Here is a 22,224-nt window from a genome sequence, read left to right as displayed (position 1 = left end):
ATTAATGTTAGTGGGCGTTTGGGCATAAGAATGGTAAAATTCCAAAAAAAGTGAAAAAAAATTCAAAGTAAAAATGATATTTGAAAATTAGAGTTGTGTTTAGACATGAATATAATTTTAGTTTTTTTTGAAGTTTTGTGAATAATCTGAGTGAGAATTTTGAAAAATAGTTTTTTGGAGTTTTTTAAATTTCGAAAAATTTAAAAATACATCTTGAAAATTGAAAATTTTACGAACAAATGATAATTTCGAAAAAAAGTTTTAAAAAATTGAGAAAAAAAAATGTCTTTATGTCCAAACGGGGTGTAATAGTTTATTTACTATAAGGACAAGTCACCTTTTTCTCCTAGGTAGATGACGAGGTCTAAGACAGAGCTGTTGGTTTCTCTGTCGTATGTTCAGTGGGGTCCCAAGTCTTTCTTTTAGCACATTATTATATAGTTTTTCCATAAAATGAGGATTGAAACGTAGACCTCAGTGTACATGTCGTGGCAATTGCATTAAAAAGAGAACGGGGTAAAGTGCATGAACAACTATTCCTAAACTATTATTTAGGGTTAGTTATTACTTATTTTGTCCTAAAAATTTAATTAAAAATTTTAATATCAGAAAAATTTAAGATAAATTAAACTAAAATTTAAGACACATTAACTAATTTCTAAATAGTAATTTTTTAGAGTGATTACATGGTATCATTTTTACTATCCTTTTTATAATCATCCAATATTCCATAGTTAGAATCTTAAGGATATTGTCCTTAAGGATATTTCGCCCACACAATAATGAATAACATTAGATGTATCCTTCAAGATTCAACAAGTTTTTCCGATTATTAGACTGAGAACAGAACTAGCTGAATATTCAAGAAATAAACCCAACATATAGGAGGAAGAAGATATTCAGAAAGTTATGTCAAAAAATGTGTCTTTAGCTCTCAAGGACCATGTTTATATATGTGTTGCTCCAACGACTAGTTAACAGCTAGATAACGACTAATTAACACTTAGTTTGACTCTATAAAAAAAAAAAAAAAAAAAAAAAAAAAAAAAACTTTTCAAATCAAAATAATGTACATTCCCTTTTGAGATACTATTAATTTTTCAACCAATCAAGTTTAGAAAAATAAGGGTCATTAGAGCCACTCTTTTGTTTTTCTCCTAAGTTGATGACGAGGTCTAAGGCAGAACTGTTGCTGGTTTCATCGTATGATCGATCAGTGGTGTCCAAAAATAATTTTGGCACTTTCTATTGTCTCCCATAATTAATGAGGATATATAGAAACATAGACATTAATGTACATGTCGTAGCTATTGGATTAAACGTAACATCATTTTTTTTTAAATCTATAATCTTCCCACATTTGTTACCCACTAAATCGATTAATACAAATTCAGTCGATTAGAAGCTGTTAAAATTTCTTCAATTCTCATGACACGAATTCAAAATATTTAAGAATGAAGGAATTTCATTGATCCCCATATTGTATGACAAAAAGGATATAATTCAATGTCAAGGAAGAGAATATTGTCTTATTGATGTTTATTCTTTTTTTTTTTTTTTTGGTTCCAATATAACCAAAATGGATGTATCCTCTAGTAGCTAGCCTAGCAAATAGGGGTGGGCATCGGTCGGTTTGATTCGGTTGTGAATGTTATCGGTTTGGCATATCGGTTATCGGGTTTTAAATATGCTAAACCGATAACCGAACTGATAAGATGTCCGTTATCAGGTATCGGTTAGTCAATTATCGATCATTATCGATTTACCCAATAAGAATAAAGAATATCCAAAAAATTTATATTTTATTGTAGAAATCGTGATCATACTGTTAAGAAAAAGGAACCGAATTTTTGCTTTTAAGAAAAGAGGGATTAAATTTCAACTTTAGAAAAAGAAAACTTTCTATGCATTTGAAGATCCTAATGAATGATCTAAATTTTCAAAGTTAGTAAGGAATAAGACATTCAACAATCTAATCTTACTCACTGTTTCACTGCGGGCGGGCATAATTCACATGAAAATAATAAAATCCTAATCTTATAAATACTAAAGAATCAGTGCAACAAAAGAAACAAATAGATAAACTAAAAATCTGAACAATTAATCCTTTAAAGTTTAGAACTAAAAATCTCAATTGAAGAATTAATATGAGAAATTGAGAAAAGTTTAAAACTTACTCTAAGGATTAAGGTCTGAAGATGAAGAGTAGCTGTCGAGAGATATTGAGAGAATGAGAGAATGAGAGAATGAAGCCATAAGATGGCTTTATATACTTAGTGGTAAAATTATAGTTTTGTTAAAGTTTATTGGACTATTGGTTAAACAATTAATGAAAGTGGTCAAACTGAGACCCAAACCGATATCGATAACCCAATAATATTTTATCGATTCGAACTATCGACTATACCGGATATATGCCCGCCCCTCCTAGCAAGTCCAAAGCTCATTGGTATCTCCTAGAAAGTATAAGAAAACCTCTCTGAATTGACCCCACAACAAATCTTGAGTTCTCTTAATGTTCAATCTTTCAAAAAAATTACTATAAGTCACAATAGTTAACTAACAATTTAAAATATTTAAAAAGTATTTATAAAAAGTATAATAAAAAAAATTGTTTTACTTTTCAAATAGTAACATATCCATTCTTTTAAAACAGAATGAATATATATTAGAACTTGAACAGCTTAACTGCCTCGCTAATTTTTATTTTTCAAGAGATTTAATTCTTGAAACTATAAATCTTCGTACATGTAAAAAATGGGGTGCTTGATCAAGTCGTTCTCCAATTCATTGACCTTATCATCTCTTTATTACGTACAGACAATTACATGTAGGGGCCCACTTTATTAATAAATATTTGATCCTTACGTAAATATCAATAACAGATTTATGACTTCTTTGGCTTCTTTTTAGCTAAAAACGTTTTTATTGCCAAAAAGTTAAGTTGTCCTGAATTTTTAGAAGGAAAAAAAAGTATTATTGAATGAAGTAGAATCAAAGTTTTTGAGTAGCAGAAAAAATAGTTTCTTCCAAAAAAGTATTTTTAAAAAAATATATTAAAAGTATTTTTTTAAAATTTGGTCAAATATTAATTAATATTTAAAAAAAATGAATTCCAAACACAAAATGATTGAAAAAGTATTTTTTTTTTAGAGATTCAAGTTTAAAGCTCAAATCTGAACAGAAAGAAAAGTCCCCGTCTTTCCAAGAAGAAAAACAATTACTACTACTATTCCACTTCCCTAGAAAAGAAATCAATTTTAGCTGCTCCTATTGACTTACTACTATTCTACTTCTTTCTATCTTGTGTTGTTAAAAACGTTAAGCATCTAAACAAATATAGAAATGGAGAAGATCGGAAAAAGATTTGAAGGGAAAGTGGTGATTGTCACAGCTTCAACACAGGGTATTGGCTTTACTATTGCGGAGAGACTTGCTTTAGAAGGTGCTTCTGTTGTTATCTCCTCTCGTAAACAGGTTTTTTTTTCTTCACCCAATTCTTTTTCTTTTTTTGCCAATTTTTGGAGAATTCTTCATTTGGGTATTTCAGATTTTACTAAAGTTTGATGCTTTTTTTTTCTTTCAATATCTGGTTGCATATGCTAATATGGGTTTTTGCTGAAGAACTGAACCTTTTAGTATTTCACACATACATATACTCCCTCCTAAATCAGTGGGAAAGTTTGGCATATGAGGATAAGCTCATCTAGTTTTCAATTCGAATATCAATTTTCTTATTTTTTGTGAAATGAATATACACATGTAAAAGCTAGATAAAATTACTATGAATTGCAGCTTTTTGTAGTTATATATGCATTTTGTACTAGAAAAATTGTGTCAAACAAAAGGCATAGGACCATTGTTTTCTTGTTGACTTTATGTTTTGAATTTTGGTGGATCAAAATTACGCATAGCGGGACTGTCCTTTCGTTTAGAATTGTGATCCGACCACGAATGATCGCGGTGTGACCCAAAATGGAGAAAAATGGGAATCTGTATAGGTAGCGGAAATTGACGGCCGATATTGAGAGGGGTGCAGGGGGCGGAGCCTTGTGTTATGGACTAGTGAAGAAAATGTGGGACTTATTAGTCGTGCACGATCAGAGCGTGACCGGTCCGCAGTTACAGAGAAACTTCTAAGAGTTGCGCAACCTATTCGTGACCACTGACCTTTGCGCTGCGTGGAGCAACTCCAAAGAGTGGAGCGATCGTAAATCCGAAACTTGTTATCCTGTTTCCTAGTTTATGTGTTATACTTTCCTTTTTAGTCTGTCCCAAAAGAATGTCTGTAACAAACCCAAACCAATTGATTGTATTAACTCACCAAACGGAATTACAATAACCAAATGTCCATAGAACAATAGAAAACAATACTGAATAGAGATGAGATGAGAAAAGAAACTACAACAGCAAGCTAAGAAGAAAGGGGATGAGATACAGATTCAGAAGAGGAGATGAGAAGCACAGACTTGAGCCTAAGCTTAACATAATTCCTATCCCCTGTATCCCCCCCGGATCCCAAATATAATATCCTAGCATTCTATTTGGTTGTTTAGTCATTGGGTCTCTTCTCAATTTAGCTCCAGGCCCAATACTCCCAAGTGGATCAGCTTTGTTGCACACTTCTAGCCCATTATCCCATACTGAGTCACGCGGGTTCACCACAATGTCATACTTCCTTATTAAGAAACAATCTAACTTTAACTTTACATTTTAGCTTTAGTGAGATAATTTATACCTACACAAATGTTTATTGCTTGTTTTAGACCACAAGTTTTATTTTCTTAAACTCCGTGCCTTGTCAAAAAACACCACATAATTGGGACAGGGATTATATTTTTTCTTTTATTGAGAGGCTTTATTGGCTCAATTGGTTCGGAAAATGCTTGGGGTATTTAAAGGGGATTGTAATTAGGGATCTCATGTACCGATTCTTTTCTACGTAGTGGACAACTCTCTTCAGCTTCTGCCCCGAGGATATAGGCTTGCTCGAACTTCGTTAGATTCTTGTGTTATTTCATGTTCTCTGTTTTCTTTATGTGTGATCGTGTGCTATTTAACCACTGGTATTTTGCAACACTTTTCGGAATGGAAGTATGTGTATCTGTCGATTATTGCTCTCTTTGTAATGCTGGATTTGACTTGAGGTATTGTCTATTCATTTTACAGAAAAATGTAGATGAAGCAGTAAAGACACTTAGTGATCGAGGAATTGAAGTCTTTGGATTAGTATGTCATGTGTCAAATGCACAACAGAGGAAGAATTTGATAGAGAGGACCATTCAGGTATGAATGATACTGTGCACTGTACCACTGTTCCGGCCTGACCCTTGCATTGAAATTTAAAATTGTAACTTCGGTTCAGAATTTTGAATCAATGGGGTCTTTTAGGTCTATTGGTGTTTGTCATCTTCTTTAGCTCATATTTGGACCAACTGAAACTGATTTAATTTATATGTTTTAAGTCTAACTGTAACAAACTCTTTAGCGCGCGAAGCAATTACTTGTAATTCCGCTTTCTCTGTTGTTTTTCACTTAAGGGTGTTTCTAAAGGAGTCTAACCATTGAACCAAAGGTCCAGGTGCACTGATGCAGCTATTTTCCTGAATCAGGTGGATAAGAATAGGTCGTAGAGTCTCTGTACATAATCTTTTATAGGCAAATGGTTCACGAAGTTGTAGTTTCTCTTATCTTTCTAATTACTAGCAAGTGCAAATAAGACTTCCAATTGAGTGATTGAAAAGGGTGATTGGGCAAAGATTTTTAGGACCTAAAAGAGAGTTTCGATAGGCTCTTGATTTAGGAGGCCCCTGTTTCAGAAAACATATCTGGGAGTAGTTTTACATTTTTGTTAAAACTGAAGAACGCTTCTCTAATGACGTTTCTTACACCTGACTTTGAACAAACACCACCTTAGTTATCAGTTCATGTACAAGTATTAGGCACATATCATCAAGGTTCTTAGATGTCTTATTTGTTTAACTGTCAGATTATGATTACATCCAAAATTATATAAGATCTGATACAACGTATGTAGTTGCTATGCAGGAGCATAAAGTCACCATTTTGATTTCAAAAATAAAAGTTTTATCTGTTCTTAAACCCCTTCATTTCCATATCTGAAGTTCAGCAGGGTGTTCTATTTCCTACTCGTAATTTTCACAATTCTCAATTGTTAATCTTGATTGGGTTCCCGATCAGTGAGAAAAATTGGAGTATTTTCTGTTATCCTAGTATTTATTTTCCTCAAATTTAACACTTCTTTGTCTGTGCTTACATCTCTTGGAGGCCAAACGTTTATTTATTTCCTTGGGAATGTTTTTTAGATCTAAGAACTTTTGTAAGGCTAATTGCCTTTTTCTGTTGTCTAACAACAAAAAATGAGTAGTCAGTGCTGTTTTACTTCGTATGATCTAGCTTTGTTGATATAAACTTGTAATTTTCCAGAAATATGGGAAATTAGATGTGATTGTGTCAAACGCTGCTGTCAATCCTTCAGTTGATGCAATACTAGAAACAAAAGAATCAGTCCTTGACAAGCTGTGGGATATCAATGTCAAAGCCTCTATACTATTACTACAAGTAAGTCAGTTGATAAGAATAAATCCCAAATTCGCAAATGCTTGTGTTACTTCTTACGTTCTAGAGCATTTATCATAAACATCAAATGGAACTATTTGTTCTTTATCGCATGCTTCCATTTATTTCAAATTCCTTTGTCCGAATTCATATTTTCTCATGTTTTGGCTATTGCACATAATATTCTGCTCTTGCTACCGCTTATATAGGACGCAGCTCCTTACCTTAAGAAGGGTTCGTCAGTTGTTCTGATTTCCTCAATTTCTGGTTACTCACCACCAGCTTCCATGGGTATGTATGGGGTGACAAAAACGGCGCTTCTTGGACTTACTAAGGTACTAACCTTTAAGTTGGCATCCTGCCACATAAGTAACTATGACCTATTAGCTTTTTTCTAATTGTTTTGTTTGGAATACCAGGCTCTAGCATCTGAAATGAGTCCGGATACTCGTGTTAACTGTGTAGCACCGGGTTTTGTACCTACACACTTTGCTGATTTCATTACACAGAATGAACATGTGGTAAGTTCTTGTTAATTTAAATCTCTTACTCAATGATAAGACAAGATGAATACCCATTGTTTATTTTGTTAACTAATTGCTGATTGTGTATAGAGGAGAGAGATTGAGGGTAAGACATTACTCAATAGGCTTGGAACAACACAAGATATGGCCGCAGCTGTTGCGTATTTGGCTTCTGATGATGCTGCTTATGTAACCGGAGAAACTCTGGTTGTCGCTGGAGGAATGCCTTCCAGACTTTAACCTCTTGATCGTGGTGCCTCTCGTTCTGGTTTTAGCTCCCTTGTGTCACTCTCGGAGGACATGCATATGGTTTTGAAGAACAGAATATTCTAAAGCATTCGCTTCTTGATATTTGCCTTTGTAAGCAAATGAAAGTGTTTACTTTTTCTCATTAGTAAAATGTCTGATATATTGGTTTACAAGAACACAGTGAAAACGGGGGTAGAGTGCTATACCATTTACCCTTTTCCGTTACTTCAATGCATTTTATAAATTACTACCTTCTCTAGACATCGTCTCGTGGAGTCTGGGGAAGGTAGTATGTACGCAGACCTTACTCCTACCCGGTGGGTTAGAGAGGCTATTTCCGCTAGACCCTCAACACAAAAGATGAAAAAAGGCAGCAGAACAGAAAGTGAGAAACAAACTCTTTATTAACTGCTGATGGTTGAGTCATGGAGCTAATGAAATGAAGAGTGTAATATTACTGATACAATTACAAGAGAAGCTTAATGCTTATAATAATATAGAACTCATTATTTTACAGAGGAACCCCACAGCCGAATGTGCATATGAAATGAAAGCTAAAGCCAAAATATGAACATATATAAATACCTTGATAGTTTATGTACATAGAAGTATCTAAAACCAAACCAGAAATGAAATATGCACGATACAACACGACTAGCTGCTTAAGGTAGAACGCTTTTCCTCCTCTTCCTTCTGGATCTCTGCTAAAATAGTGAAAACGTGGGAAAACTAACTTCAGACATCTACGATCTTCAGCTTTCCCTGAGCATGTTCCCTGTTTAATGTTACACTTGAATCTTTGCACTGGCACAACCAAGGAGGTTTTGCTGTCCCCATATTGCCATCTGATTCACTCTATCGTCATGACTCATCAGAAATCAAAATTGAAACCATATGAGCAAACTTATACAGGGATCACATCTGAATTCTGACTGTCGTCACACGTCAAGATGAGACCTTCAATGTAAGTAGGGAGAAGACAACTGGTCCACTGACAGCCTGTTGAAATAGGCTCCGCTGGTGGAACAATCATTAGGACATTCTCATGGCGCCTTACAACACCCATGACGCTTACAGTGCTCCCTTCTTTGATGTAGCTGTCATTAGGAGCAACCACAAAGAATGAGCCAAGACTCGGAAGGTTGTCACAAAATTTATGATAGAGGCACATAAATATGAAAGCCCGTGTGAAATCATCTGTCAAGTTCGTGAATTGCACAGATAAAAACCACAGCTTACCCTTCTTTGAGGCGCATTATGCGGTCATCACTTGAGAGGCTCCGATCAGTAAGCCATCGCAGGAAGTTGGGAGACAACTCTTTGTTACTCTTTGTTACATCAATAACTGTTGTCGGCTTGACAAATGGGGAAACTTTCGCTCCATAGCCTGCCTTCACCATAGCTCTTAATCCAGACTGGAAGTCTGAGATATAGAAATCAGCTACATATTTCTGTTTTCAAGAGGTAAAACCAAACATGAATTTCGATTGGAGTTTTTGGACAAACGATTAGGAGTTAGGCCAATACATACAGAATCACAAGGATTAACTATCACTAACACTACAGCAATAGCCATGTCAACAACCATGCAAAAGGCCAAAAGCTAACCAGCCGAAGCCTAAGTAGAAGAGTTAGCATATGATGAAGCTTCTGATATTCAAGTCTAATAGTTAGCATATGATGTTGGTCAGGCCTTTTGATATATTCTATGAACTTGTAGAGATTAGCATGTTATTAGTTATTCAACCTTGAATATTGACAGTCCATGGGCCCCGCATGCCCCGGCTCCCAACCTTTCAGCTCTTAAACCTAATACAACTTTATTCAAGTTCCTACATGATAAGAGTACAAATGCTTTGGAATAAATTGGAAGCATTACAAAGCTCTCACGGGGACAAATTGATACAAGGACCAACAGCAAGTGTATTTTTGCAACTGTGTTATAAAAGAATAATGTGATACTTGAGATAAAATTCAGAGATAGGCGATACCAATTCATTTTTGCCAAGCAAGCCTGGAAATGCTCAAATAGTAAATAAAGGCAAACTAACCTCCGAATGCCTGCGTCCCCATGAGAAGCAATGGTGGCTAGGATGTGCAGATTTACCGCCCCAACCTTTGTATTCATACAGTTCCGTAGAAGCATATACACATCTTGGTATCTGCTGAAAGGAAGTTTCAAGTGGGATACTTCCACAAGTGACAACCTACACAAAACAATATATTATATTCATAATATTATTCTCGGAATGAAAGAAATTTAAATGTGGAACCTTGGATGTCTGACTACAACCAAACAGCATGTTATAACATATTCAAAACAAACATAAATAACTGTGAGGTAACTTTTTGTATGGTTTTCTTCCAAATGCTCTTGAATGTGTAGGAAACTTTGTGAATCCATAAATCCAGTGAAACAACACAAAACTGTGCTTAGGTACAGGTGCGTATATCGTCACGGGTGTGGATATAAAGGTCAGTTTCGACATCACATAACTTTTAGGATACGGAACAGACCGGTACATTGTTTTTGTTGAAAAATAACTTATATTTTTAGTCAACAGTGTAATGTAACTCAATTTTTATTTGATTAAATGACCTATGATTGTTATGTAATAATGAATGACTTGATTTTTTTTACCTTTAATTAATTAAATGCTTATCCATAATTTATTAAATTTTTATAACCGCGATGTCCAAGCCAGCTTCTGTGCATCTTGATTAATTCCATGGAATACCTGCTACCTCCCACCAGTAACGGTACCATGTAACTTTGTCCACCAAGACTTGGACAGATGAAAAGAAATCATAAAGTGTTCTGCCTCTGTTGGGATTTGAACCGGAGATCTCATGGTTCTCAACCCACTTCATTGACCACTAGGCCACAACAAGTGAGGCTTGCTCAGTTGGTAAAACACCTCCACCCACGACCGTTAGGTCCTGGGTTCGAGTCACGCTGGAGGGAAGTGTGGAAACACTAGATACTCCTAATTTATGACGGATTATAAAAAATAAAAAAATTTAAAAAAAAATAAATTAATTGATAACAAATAATTGGGGGCGTTCCGAGAATCGAACTGGGGACCTCTCGCACAAATTTTTAATTTAGGACATATAAAGGTTTATCCAGGATTAGGGGTTATTATCCCACATTGGTCTAATACCAAGTTTTGGTATAAAACTGATAGAGATATTAGTTAATAGCCTAATAACCATAACCAAGCATTAGATAAATGTAATTCCAAATTTTATCCCTGTCCCAATAACCAAACGACCCCTTACAATATCCATTACTCAGGGAGTCAGGCCTCAGCAGCCAAGACTGAGATGCTTTAACCCTTCCTTAACTAGAGCCTGGATTACTTCAAGCTGAACTAATACAGCCAAGTTATCTTTAACTTGGCAAAATCAGAACACAATAAAGATCCTCATAAACAAAATCTCACTCCAGAACATAGCAAACTTTACCTCCAAAGACAGGATGGTGAATGACAGTCTTAAATCATGGATCTACCTCTAATTAAAACTATCATCATCACGTAATCAAAGCACACCAAATGTTTGCGCAGGCAGAATCTCATTCCAGAACATAAGGTAATCTATATCTCCAAGGACCAAATGGTAAACTGACAGTCTCAAAACTAGCATCAGTAGCATCCTACTAAACTACTCCCTCCGTCCCAATTACTGTGACACTCTTTCCTTTTTAGTCTGTTCCGAAAAGAGTAACACATTTCTAACTTTATCCTTAATGATATGATTTATAGGTACAGAAATATTTGGCTTATTGTAGACCATAGGTTTCAAAAGTACTTCTTTCTCTATTGAATCTTGTATCCAATCAAACACCCCCACTTAAATTGGGATGGAGGGAGTATTATTAACTACCCACCTAATGACAAAATTATAACTAAAAACAAGAATTAGAAACATCAACCTCATCACATCACACTAAATATTAAGAATGAAAATTTAAGAACTGGTATAAGCAAAACTAGTAAATGTTTGCGAAATTACCCCAGTGACCTTGACATATTGACCATCAACGGCACCTCTAAGCTCAGCATCAGGATATCTTTTCAAAAAACCCAACAACCCTCGTTCTTTATACCCAAAATTCCACAGTAAAATCACCACCATTGGAGCTAAAACACCCGCTACCGCCACGAGAATCATCGCCTTTTTCACCGCCACCATTAGAAATGCACCCACCACCAAACCCATCAACACTACCACTAAAAACACCCACATTGCCACTCTTGAAACCCTGAATCCTAGCTTTATCTCATCTCCCAAGCTCGTAACAGCAGAACCGTGCACAACTTTCTTAAACGAACCGGTGGGCTCGAGCGGGCCGGATCGCCGGCCCGCATTAGAACTCAACGGGCCAGATGTAATGAGGCCAGTAGGTTGAATCGGGGTCATAAGCTGACCGGAGGAAGACGATGATGATTTCCTAATCGGGCCGGAGCTTCCGGGTTTATGGACCATAGGGCCGGAATTCGGGCCGGATCTAACGGGTCCGCTGTTGTTGTGCTGTGAAGATGAGGACCTCGATGAGTGTTTGAGAAGTGTTGGTGGTGGGCCAGGAGGACCGACGCCGTACATCTTCCCCAGCTCGCCGGACTTCTTGACGTCGCCACCAGTGTACGGCACGGCGCGGGAGGCCATTGTGGGCTGACGTTCCTTCAACTGCTCGGGTCGACCCGAGACGATTAACCCGTTGCTCAGCTGATGCGACCCAGTTCGAGAACCCATTTCGAGTGAGAGGAGTGTGTGTGTGTGAGAGAAGTTGCAGAAGGAGAGAGTGAGTGTTAAGAGTGAGTGAGGAAATGGAGGTGAAGGGAAAGGGGAAGTGGCAAAAGACGAGAAAGGACCTGGAGGTTAGTAATAATGACGGTTTTGTCCCCTGTCTATAAATTTGCAGTACAACGTGCGCTGTCTGTCCATTCTTGGTGTGTCGGCTATTTTTTGCGCTCTTAAAGATTTAAGTTTTTATAATAATTATTACAAAATGACCACAAAATTAATCCTAGCTAATTTGAATTAGAAACGAAGTGAATATATAAGTTATCGCCCATTTTCCCTTAAATTCTATGTGATTATATTAGATTAGATAACAATAACAATAACAACAAACTCAGTATACTCCCACGTGTGTAGTATGGGGAAACTAGTGTGTACGCAGACCTTACCCCTATCTTGACGGTAGGGAGACTATTTCCGATAGACTCCCGGCTAAAGGAAAGAAAAAGGAAAGTAGTAACAACCAGCAATAACAACAGCAAGATAATAAGAAAACAAAGAGTAATAACAATAAGATAATACGAAAACAAACAATAATAACAATAAGATAATAAGAAAATATGTAGTATTGAAGATTTATATTAGATTGGACAATGAATTTAAAATGATTTTGATTTATGTATACTATTTGACTTGAAAGAAAATTTTAAAATAATAGTTGAAATTTATCTTAATAGAGAACTTATCAAATTAGAGTTCAAAATTTTAAAATAATAGTTGAAATTTATCTTAATAGAAAAACTTACTGGATTATTATCGTTGTTGTGTTGTAATTATTTTGACACATTTTAAAATAAAAACAGTGTCATGTAATAAGTTGAAGAGGACGAAGTATTTTCTATTTACGTTGTGCAGATCTTGAGTTGACAGTTGTTACATCAACTTTTGTTTTTTTATGAAAACTAATTAAATAAGCCTTAATTTTTATATTTATTTCCATGTCCTTGCCATTTTTTCTCTTTTATTTATTTCTGTCGGTGGCAAATAAACTATTGGCATCTCTAGGTTTTGTCATGTGAATAACTTAGCCAAGGGCCTCCTACGTATTATACTATCAATTAAAATATAAAATATAAATAATCTTTTTTGTAAACATTGCACTAGTAAAATCATGTTTAGCTTGAAATTTTAGTTAGTGATAATCTCTATTATAAAGATGGCATTCGAAGGACTTTGTCTTTCTCTTTTAATTTCATTATTATATATTAAATTAAATTCTCATCTCTTATATGTGATTGTCAATCTTATTCCGTTATAATTAAAGCAAGGTTAAGAACGGACATTTAAAACTCAAGATCGCTAACCATAAACTTGTAACATAAAGTATGTTTAGGCCAAAAGATAATCTAAGCTGATAAAAATAGCATTGTTAAATGCTAATAGCCATGTTTAGCCAAGCTTTTATGAAATTTAAAAAGGCGTAATTTTTATTTAAAAATGTTTCTCTCATATTCAAACATTTTAAACTTAAAAAAAATATGGGACCCTAAAACAGGAATCTAGATTAGAGATTCACAAGGTACCCAAATGAGTGCAAGAAAATTGATGTTTGAACTTTTCAATTTGTTAAACTGGTATAGTCACTTTCAAATCTTGTGTCCGAAAGGGTAGTTGACCTTTTGCTGTCACAATTTATTTCTCAAGCATAATTAGCTTAAAACAGTGCAACAAATTTGCAATTATTTATCACACCTTAATCAAATATACCAAGTCATTTAGTTAGTACCTATGTTAATGTATAAGTCAACGACAATTTCTATTTCTATGTTGGAGGTAATGATGGAGTTAAGAGTTTTACTAATGTATTCAAAATATAAAAAAATAAACACACGAAAAAATTAAGAGAATAAAGCATATAATATATATATATATATATATATATATATATATATATATATAATTTTTTCGACAAAAAGGTGTCAAATTAATTCCTCAGACTAAGAATCACCGCCTTTCTGTCACTATTTTGATATAATTCACTAGTTTTGATGAAATTTCTATTAGAACTGAATAACCAAAACTTTATGTAGAGTAAAAATTAGATTCAATTGGGACCTTTACTAAGTGTTAATGATTAATGTACGCATTTTTTAGGAAGAAAACCAACACATTTAAAGGACTCGTATATATATATAGCGGAGCTAGAGTGTCGGGAGCGGGTTCGATCGAATACAGTACTTTGATCTGAATAATGTATTTGTTTTAAAAAATCCATTGAATATATATAAATTATTAATCTAGAACTCACTAACTTAAAACGATTAAAATCTTAAATCCATAAGTTTAAAATTCTGACTCCGCCTCTGCTCATATACACTTTGTCTAAGAGTAGAGTAAATCTTTTGAAGATGCAATTATACCAACTTGTATGTTTAAAATCCAGTCATTAAGAAATAAATCAGATAAAATTATTTCACGTGACACATACATGAAGTCATTCATCTTTAATTAAGAAAACAAAAACACTCAAAACTCAATCGTTTGTAAATCTATTATTATAATTTATAATTTTTCTTTTAATGAGTGTGTCAAAGTCAAATTGATCACTTATTATAAACCGAAAAGAGTACTAATTATTTTATTTATTTAGTCTTTCTTAAAATAGTAAGGTTGTTATCCGACGTAGATAAAAAGTATTGCTGTTGTTGACTAAACTAGAGCAAGGGATTCATTTTTAAAGTTTAAATTCATACCAACCAAATCATTCTATTAAATAACTTTGAGCTAATCATATGCTTCAAACTATATAATAATGTTACTAAAACACCAACATGAATAAAACAAAAATCTAACTTATAGGTTTAAGAAAGCTACTTTTGTACGCTATGTTCGGTACTCATTATTATTGACAATTAATACTAGTTTTTAGTACTAGTACTTACTAAGGTTAATCGGCTAATCGACCTTTTTTATAAATTTAATTTACAAAATAGACCTCAAATTATTGTTCTTTGCAATATGACTTGTTTGCTATTGGTCTTTACTTACCGCTTATTTGGATGGTTGTTATATATCGTTTCATAATATATCAATCGTATTGTATTATATTATACTGTATCATTTGATAAATACAATGTTTAAATAGACTGTATCATTTGTCATCATTTCATGATATCACGCACCCACAATATGAAGAATGAACTTGTAATATTATAAAAAAAATGTATGGTACGAGGTAGAATTATTATATAAAAAAATACGGGAAAGAATAAAATAAGATTATTTATTAATAATGAAGGGCGGGATAAGAGAAAAAAATAAGTTAACGATGCGACCACACCAAATCGATCGTTACATTATATTTAAAATAACGATACGATACGATACGATAGGTAACAACCATCCGAAAAAGTTGTTACTAACTATCATCGTTAGCATCTATCAATTGTTAATTGTTAATTTTCTAGTTAAAAACTAGCAACGGTATTTTTTACCTTTGTAAGATCACCTTTTATTTCTCTAGCTGTCAAAATATTCTAAGCAGTTTGTGTTTTTGACTAAATTGGGAGGGTTTTGTGACTTTATCAATTGATAGGTCATTTCATATTCATTAATTTCTTAGTCTCTCGTAGTGGTGACAAAATGGATAAAAAAATAATGAATAATTAATTCAAATAGCTGCTCACTCAATCACTTAAATTAAAAATAGCTGGTAGTGATATAATATATGCATAATTTATGTATTATATGTGTATAATCAATGTATAAACTATGTATATGACTACAAAAAGTAAACAATGAATATGATCGGTTATTAGTGAATATCATCTACTAAAAATGGGTTATATAATGAACTTTTTAAAAATGGGTCAAATACAGATAAGATCTATATTATCAATTTAAAAAAATAGATAACCAATGGGTGAAACTTTTATATTTGCAAAGATTCAAATTAAGGGTTACTCAAGTTTGGTGGACTAGGAATTCTCCAAAAAATGATCATATTTAAGAAGTCATGGACGAACATCCATATTATCCGCATGTTAACCTACTTTCTAATCTGTATTAAATATGAATTGAGTCAGATAATTTATCTATTTTTTACATTACTCGTTTTCAACCCACCAATATCCGTCCGATCCGCATGTTTGCCACCCCTAGTCTCTCACTTAATTAATCAGTAAACAATGATCCATTTAAATGCATAAACTCTCTATTTATCTGGTTTATTAGCGCAAGTACTTATCAACGATAACATTTTGTAAAACTAAATGGGCAACTGTGGTTGATTTGGGCCTCCTCTCCAGTCCAGAACAGTTTTGTGTTTTTCAAGTGTTTGGCCTGAAGTCACTTCCAGATCTAACAACATCGACTATTCACATTTGCATAGGAACCATCTTTTGGTAATCTTACAAGACTGAAATTTACAAAAATCTAAAACACTTTTGAGATTTGTCCATCTGTTTATATGATAAAGATTCAAGTATTTATTTACTCGATTGTTATTTACTACAGCTTCCACACGACCTCCCATTTTGCAGCGTGATGGCAGGACAATTAATAAAGTATCGCTGAGTATAAATAGAGTTAAATTTACAGAAGTCATGCAAATAATAGAAATATCTCTTTTGGATAATGAGGTGGTTCAGAAGATGCTTTCTCATTCGCGATCACTCGAAAAGAAGGGTTAGATAAGTTGTATAAACGGTTTGGTTTTCATTTAGTTCAGTTTAATTTAAGTTTAGGTTTATTCTGTAAAATAAAATTCAATAAAAATAAAATTCATAAATGGCAATATGTTGCTTGCCACCTGGCTATGAAACTTTAGACATTATAAAGATAACATGACATGAAACCTTTGGCATTTACTAAAAAACATATAGTATATAGCTCTCATTTTGCTCCTAACATCTTCATTTTGTGGCTATGCTTGTAAAGAACCAATTGCTAAAGAATTTAGGAATATTTTATCTCATCATGAATAGGAGGGTATCCAACTTGAAACAATTCCAAGATTATAGGAATTATATATACTTTGGAATAATAGACTTGCCTTACAAGCAGAGTAATACGAGAATGTCCTTTATTTTGTTTAAATTATTTTAGCCTAGAGAAAATAAAAATAAAATGTGTTGAAATGATAATGCTTCCATTTAGAAATAGTTTATTGAAATTATTCCAACCGTAGTCATCAATTAATTGTAGTGTATTATAATACCAAAAATATTGAGATGTATTATAAACATGAAGGAAAGAAAGGAATTGGATGCTAACATTGTATGAGAAATTCAAAATAAGTATATGATGTATCAAAAATAAAATTAAAAAAAAAAAAAACAGCCGTGTGAAAAATTTCAAAATAAATTATGCTAATATAGAAATTCTAATGCAAAGACTATTTCTTATTGGATATTTTCAAGTAAAAAGAAATTACTCCAAAGAGAGTGAGGCAATTTTCTAGTTTTTATTATAATATATTACTAATACTCGTTAACGTTTTTATTCCATATTTTATCGAGAGAAAAAAACAACCAAGAATAAATCGAGTCCATAAATCGATCATCAACAACGATTAAAGTGTCTACCACGTCTCAGGAATAGAGAAATTCCTGGTAGGAATATTTTCCTCTTTCCTTTTTAATAGAGCCTTACGAAGCGCAAATCCAAATTAGTCGGACCAATAGTTACCGGATTGCCAAATGGTTATAAAAAATGTTTCCCTCCAAAGACCTACTTTTACAGAAGTTGTAACATGAAATATTATTAGCAGTAGTTTTTAATTTAAAGATGTTCTTAATTTATATTACTTATCTAGCAATTGAAAATTCAGAGAAAGGGTAGCTCGGTGCACAAGGAATTTCGTAGTCATGCAGGGTCCAGGGAAGAGCTGCACATTCATGGTGTGATATAGACAGCCTATCCTAATACAAGTATTAATGGGTATTTCCACAGATCAAATCCGTAATCTACAAATAACATGGACAATTGAAAATCGAGAAAAAAAAAATTGAAAAAGAGGTAAATGTATTTATCCTATGACAATGTGGCCACTTGCACACATTTAGCATTGATTGATTAATGCAAAGTAAAACAAGAGAAGTGTTAGGATTTACCACAAAAGAGCTTTCCTTTCCTGTCTTAAAAAACTTCACGAGACATCCCTGAAAAAACCACTGCTTTGAAATTCATCTAATCTGCTTTTAATTTCTATAACAAAAAAAAGTTATGGCAATGAGTTACACAAACAACAACTCTCTTTCTTTCTACAAACACTGCATTTTCATGAGTTCTCTTTTTCTTCCCTTTTCTCCATTTTTTTTCTACATGAAACTTCAACTCTCTTGTCTTCATCAATCCTACTGTTTCTTGTAACCTGTTATAAGTTTGCAATTATGGCCTTTTTCACTTGGCCATTTGCAACCCATGTTTCTCAATCATCAGTTCATGCATTTCTTGAAATTCATGCACATATTCAGAAGATCAAAAACACCCTTTAAAAGTGTACCAATCTTGACATTTTTCAATATCTTTTTAAGCTGAAAAAAGAATGGCTAGTTCTTGTTTTAATCCGTTTAGGCTGCGAAGGACGAAAAGCAAACCATTATCAGTACCATCATCCTCAAGAACACAGTGGAATTCAGCAGATATGACTACAATGGAAAAGAAGAGATTTGATAGTTTAGAGTCATGGTCAATGATATTAGAATCTGATAATGTTGAAACTTGGGAAACATCAAAGGAAGATCAAAAAGAAGAATGGACAGCTGATTTATCTCAGCTTTTTATTGGTAATAAGTTTGCATCAGGAGCACATAGTAGGATTTATAGAGGGATTTATAAGCAAAGAGCAGTTGCTGTGAAAATGGTGAGGATTCCAACTCATAAGGAGGAGACTAGAGCTAAACTTGAACAACAGTTCAAGTCTGAAGTTGCTTTGCTTTCTCGCCTCTATCATCCCAATATAGTGCAGGTCAAAATTCCTCTTCATTAAAAAACGAAAATTGATGTTACTTATACTCTGTCCCTTACAATTTATGTGTCTTACTTTTAGTCGACACAGAGTTTATGAACGAAAGAAAGACTCCTGAAACTTAAAACTTGTGGTGTTAAACATATCATAATATTTGTGTGACTATAAGATGTTTAATACTTGTGGTCTTAAACGTATAATAATATTTGTATGGCTATAAAAGTTCTCGTTAAGGGTAAGATGCGAAGTTTAAAGTTTCCTCTTCTTCGGAAAAAAGGATAGATGGTGCTACTTATACTCCCCTTTCGATTTATGTGACAATATTTCCTTTTTAGTCCGTTTCAAAAAGATTGATAACTTTGGTCCAATTTCGTCCATCCTATTTTATCCTTAATGACAAATTTTTAGGATCACATAAATATTTTGGCATGTTCAAAGTCACAAGTTTCAAGAATCTTATAACCACACAAATATTATGACATATTTTTAAAATCTTATATTTTCTTTTTCTTAGATTTTTATTACTACTGGTTGTTTCTTGGGTTTCGATTATCTTATTATCTTGTTGTTGTTCCTACTTCTTTTCGTGGCTTCCTCACTACCGCTTTTTTTTCGTTATTGCTGTGATTATGCTTGTCTTGAGCCGAGGGTGTATTAAAAATAATCTTTTTATTTTTACTAGGTAAGGATAAGATTTGCGTACAGACTATCCTTCTTAGACGCCACTTATGAGATTACACTGAGTTTATTGTTGTTGTTGTTGTAAATATCTTTTTTTATACTCCGTGTCAAGTCAAACAACACATAAATGAAAGGGAGGGACTATAATATTTACTTGTATGATCTTCTAGTTGAAAGCATAATTGAGAACTTATGAATTCACAAGTAAATGTTGTTAGGTGATTATTTAAGGAAGAATCTGAGTTGAGACATTTTTCTTTAACTTAAAGTTTATTTGTAGTACTTGAATACATTCACATCTAGCATATTTTTGGTGTCTAAGTATTAAGGAGCATGATTTTCCTTTTACATTTTTCCTGTTCAGCTTCAGAGAAGTTCCTCGAGTCTCTCTCTTCTTATTCAAAATCGTAGTGTAACTTGTATCCTCCCCTGTTCCGGTCTGTTTGTAGAAAGCTTATAGAGAACATTGTCCCCTAAGTAGTATTATTCAACATGAAATGAGCCAAATGCCATGCCCTTTAATTAAGTCTTTTTGTCTTTGGCTATATTTTGACATTGTCAATTTAACCAATGTGCTGCAGTTTCAACAAATTAATACATATCCTATGAGTCAAGTTTTCTTACAAAAACATTTCTTGTTTATCTACAGTTCATCGCGGCTTGTAAGAAACCTCCTGTATACTGTATCATTACAGAATACATGTCACAAGGAACTCTGAGGATGTACCTGAACAAGAAAGAACCATATTCACTTTCAACAGAAACTGTTCTAAGGTTAGCACTTGATATATCAAGAGGAATGGAATATCTTCATTCACAAGGGGTGATCCATAGAGACCTGAAATCAAGTAATTTACTCTTAAATGATGCGATGCGCGTTAAGGTGGCTGATTTTGGCACGTCGTGTCTTGAAACACAGTGCAGAGAGGCTAAAGGTAATATGGGAACGTATCGATGGATGGCGCCGGAGATGATCAAAGAGAAACCTTATACTCGGAAAGTTGATGTTTACAGTTTTGGGATTGTGCTTTGGGAACTCACAACAGCTTTGTTACCATTTCAAGGAATGACACCAGTGCAGGCTGCTTTTGCTGTTGCTGAAAAGGTTTGCCTAATTTAACACTCTTTTTTTTTGGTAGCACTGAATAATCAAATTTGCAGTTTTCTTACTGTGTTCAAGCAATATACATGTCACGACCCAAGCCCATGATACATATTATCCGCTCTGAGCTTAGGCTCGCACGGATTGTGTCATGCTTCATAAAACTCTTCATTTTCCTATCACATTCCGATGTGGGATTCGCCTAAGGTGACATGTGTACTCCTTCTTCAGAAGCTTGCCAGCCTAGAAGCCTGTTAGTCTTGCTCGACCTGCCCTCCGCCATGGGCATCACAATATAGTTAGACCTTAAAAGGCCTGATAGCGTCACAATTACCTAAAAGAGCAGCCCAGTGCACTAAGTTCCCGCTACGTGTGGGGTTCGGGGATGGGTCGGACCACAAGGGCCTATTGTATGCAGCCCTGCATTTCTGCAAGTGGCTGTTTCCACAGCTCGAACTCGTGACTTCCTGGTGACATGACATCAACTTTACTAGTTACGCCAAGGCTCCCTTTCTACGTCACAATTACCTATTTCTCAAAAATATTTAGCATTGGTTCCAACTAGTTTGACATTAAGGTATAGTTGATTGATTGATTGAACGTTCGTTATTTTACAGAACGAACGACCACCCTTGCCAGCGAGTTGTCAACTTGCGCTAGCACATCTGATAAAGCGCTGTTGGGCAGCTAACCCTTCAAAAAGGCCAGATTTCACACACATTGTATCTGCATTAGAAAAATATGATGAATGTGTCAAAGAAGGACTTCCATTGACCCTTCATTCAGGGCTAGTTAGTCGAAACGCCATTATTGAACGCTTGAAAGGTTGTGTATCCATGAGATCTTCATCTATACCTGTACATGTCTGAATCTTTATATCAATAATAATCATAGTAATTAACATTCTATAATTTAACAGGTAATTGGTAAATTACTAGTTGTATATATTCAATGTGTTCTTGTTTATGATCTAATGTAACATGTTTTGAAGAAATTCTAACATTAATGTGAATGGACTGCAAAGGTGGCATTTCTAGTAACTTTGTCAATGATCTGATCATATATTCCCTTTCTTGAACTGATTTCAGTCATATAAACTGATAGTATAAATAATTTTTACATTGGTTAAAGTAGGTATTAGTATTATTTCAGGTTGCCATGTCAGGTTTTCTATGAAGAGTTACGCGTTATTGTCGACAACTTAATCTGATGACGTAAAAAAACTATACACATGAATGCATGGAACTTACAATCTTTAATCATTAATTTGTACGGGTTATAGTGATTAAATTGACTCTTTCAAGTACCCTTATCAATGATCTGATCATATATCCTCCTCCTTGAACGGATTTTAGTCATATAAACTGATAGTG

At 33.9% G+C, this 22,224-nt stretch overlaps 3 protein-coding genes across 3 annotated transcripts; 2 read left to right on the top strand and 1 right to left on the bottom strand.

Annotated features, from left to right (window-relative positions):
• The first annotated feature begins 3,195 nt into the window (after positions 1 to 3,195).
• On the top strand, positions 3,196 to 7,577 carry LOC107788737 (tropinone reductase-like 3). Its single transcript, XM_016610442.2, has 6 exons — positions 3,196 to 3,477; positions 5,170 to 5,286; positions 6,448 to 6,582; positions 6,789 to 6,914; positions 6,999 to 7,100; positions 7,194 to 7,577. Exons 1-6 carry the CDS (start codon positions 3,346 to 3,348, stop codon positions 7,341 to 7,343), a joined length of 762 nt encoding a protein of 253 aa, XP_016465928.2. The 5' UTR covers positions 3,196 to 3,345; the 3' UTR covers positions 7,344 to 7,577.
• A 210-nt stretch (positions 7,578 to 7,787) lies between these two features.
• LOC107788736 (putative membrane protein At1g16860) lies at positions 7,788 to 12,196 on the bottom strand. The gene is made up of 4 exons (XM_016610441.2): positions 11,370 to 12,196; positions 9,404 to 9,559; positions 8,592 to 8,803; positions 7,788 to 8,449 (listed from the first exon to the last, which is right to left on the bottom strand). The coding sequence occupies exons 1-4, from the start codon at positions 12,108 to 12,110 to the stop codon at positions 8,257 to 8,259; spliced, it is 1,302 nt and encodes a 433-aa protein (XP_016465927.1). The 5' UTR covers positions 12,111 to 12,196; the 3' UTR covers positions 7,788 to 8,256.
• A 6,140-nt stretch (positions 12,197 to 18,336) lies between these two features.
• Positions 18,337 to 21,922, top strand: LOC107788735 (serine/threonine/tyrosine-protein kinase HT1-like). The gene is made up of 3 exons (XM_016610440.2): positions 18,337 to 19,068; positions 20,399 to 20,854; positions 21,469 to 21,922. Exons 1-3 carry the CDS (start codon positions 18,646 to 18,648, stop codon positions 21,718 to 21,720), a joined length of 1,131 nt encoding a protein of 376 aa, XP_016465926.1. The 5' UTR covers positions 18,337 to 18,645; the 3' UTR covers positions 21,721 to 21,922.
• Positions 21,923 to 22,224: the final 302 nt, after the last annotated feature.

Source organism: Nicotiana tabacum, chromosome 23 (assembly GCF_000715075.1).
Source record: "Nicotiana tabacum cultivar K326 chromosome 23, ASM71507v2, whole genome shotgun sequence".
Classification (NCBI taxonomy): domain Eukaryota; kingdom Viridiplantae; phylum Streptophyta; class Magnoliopsida; order Solanales; family Solanaceae; genus Nicotiana; species Nicotiana tabacum.
Note: the sequence above shows the minus strand (reverse complement) of the source record. Positions and strands in the feature narration are given on the sequence as shown.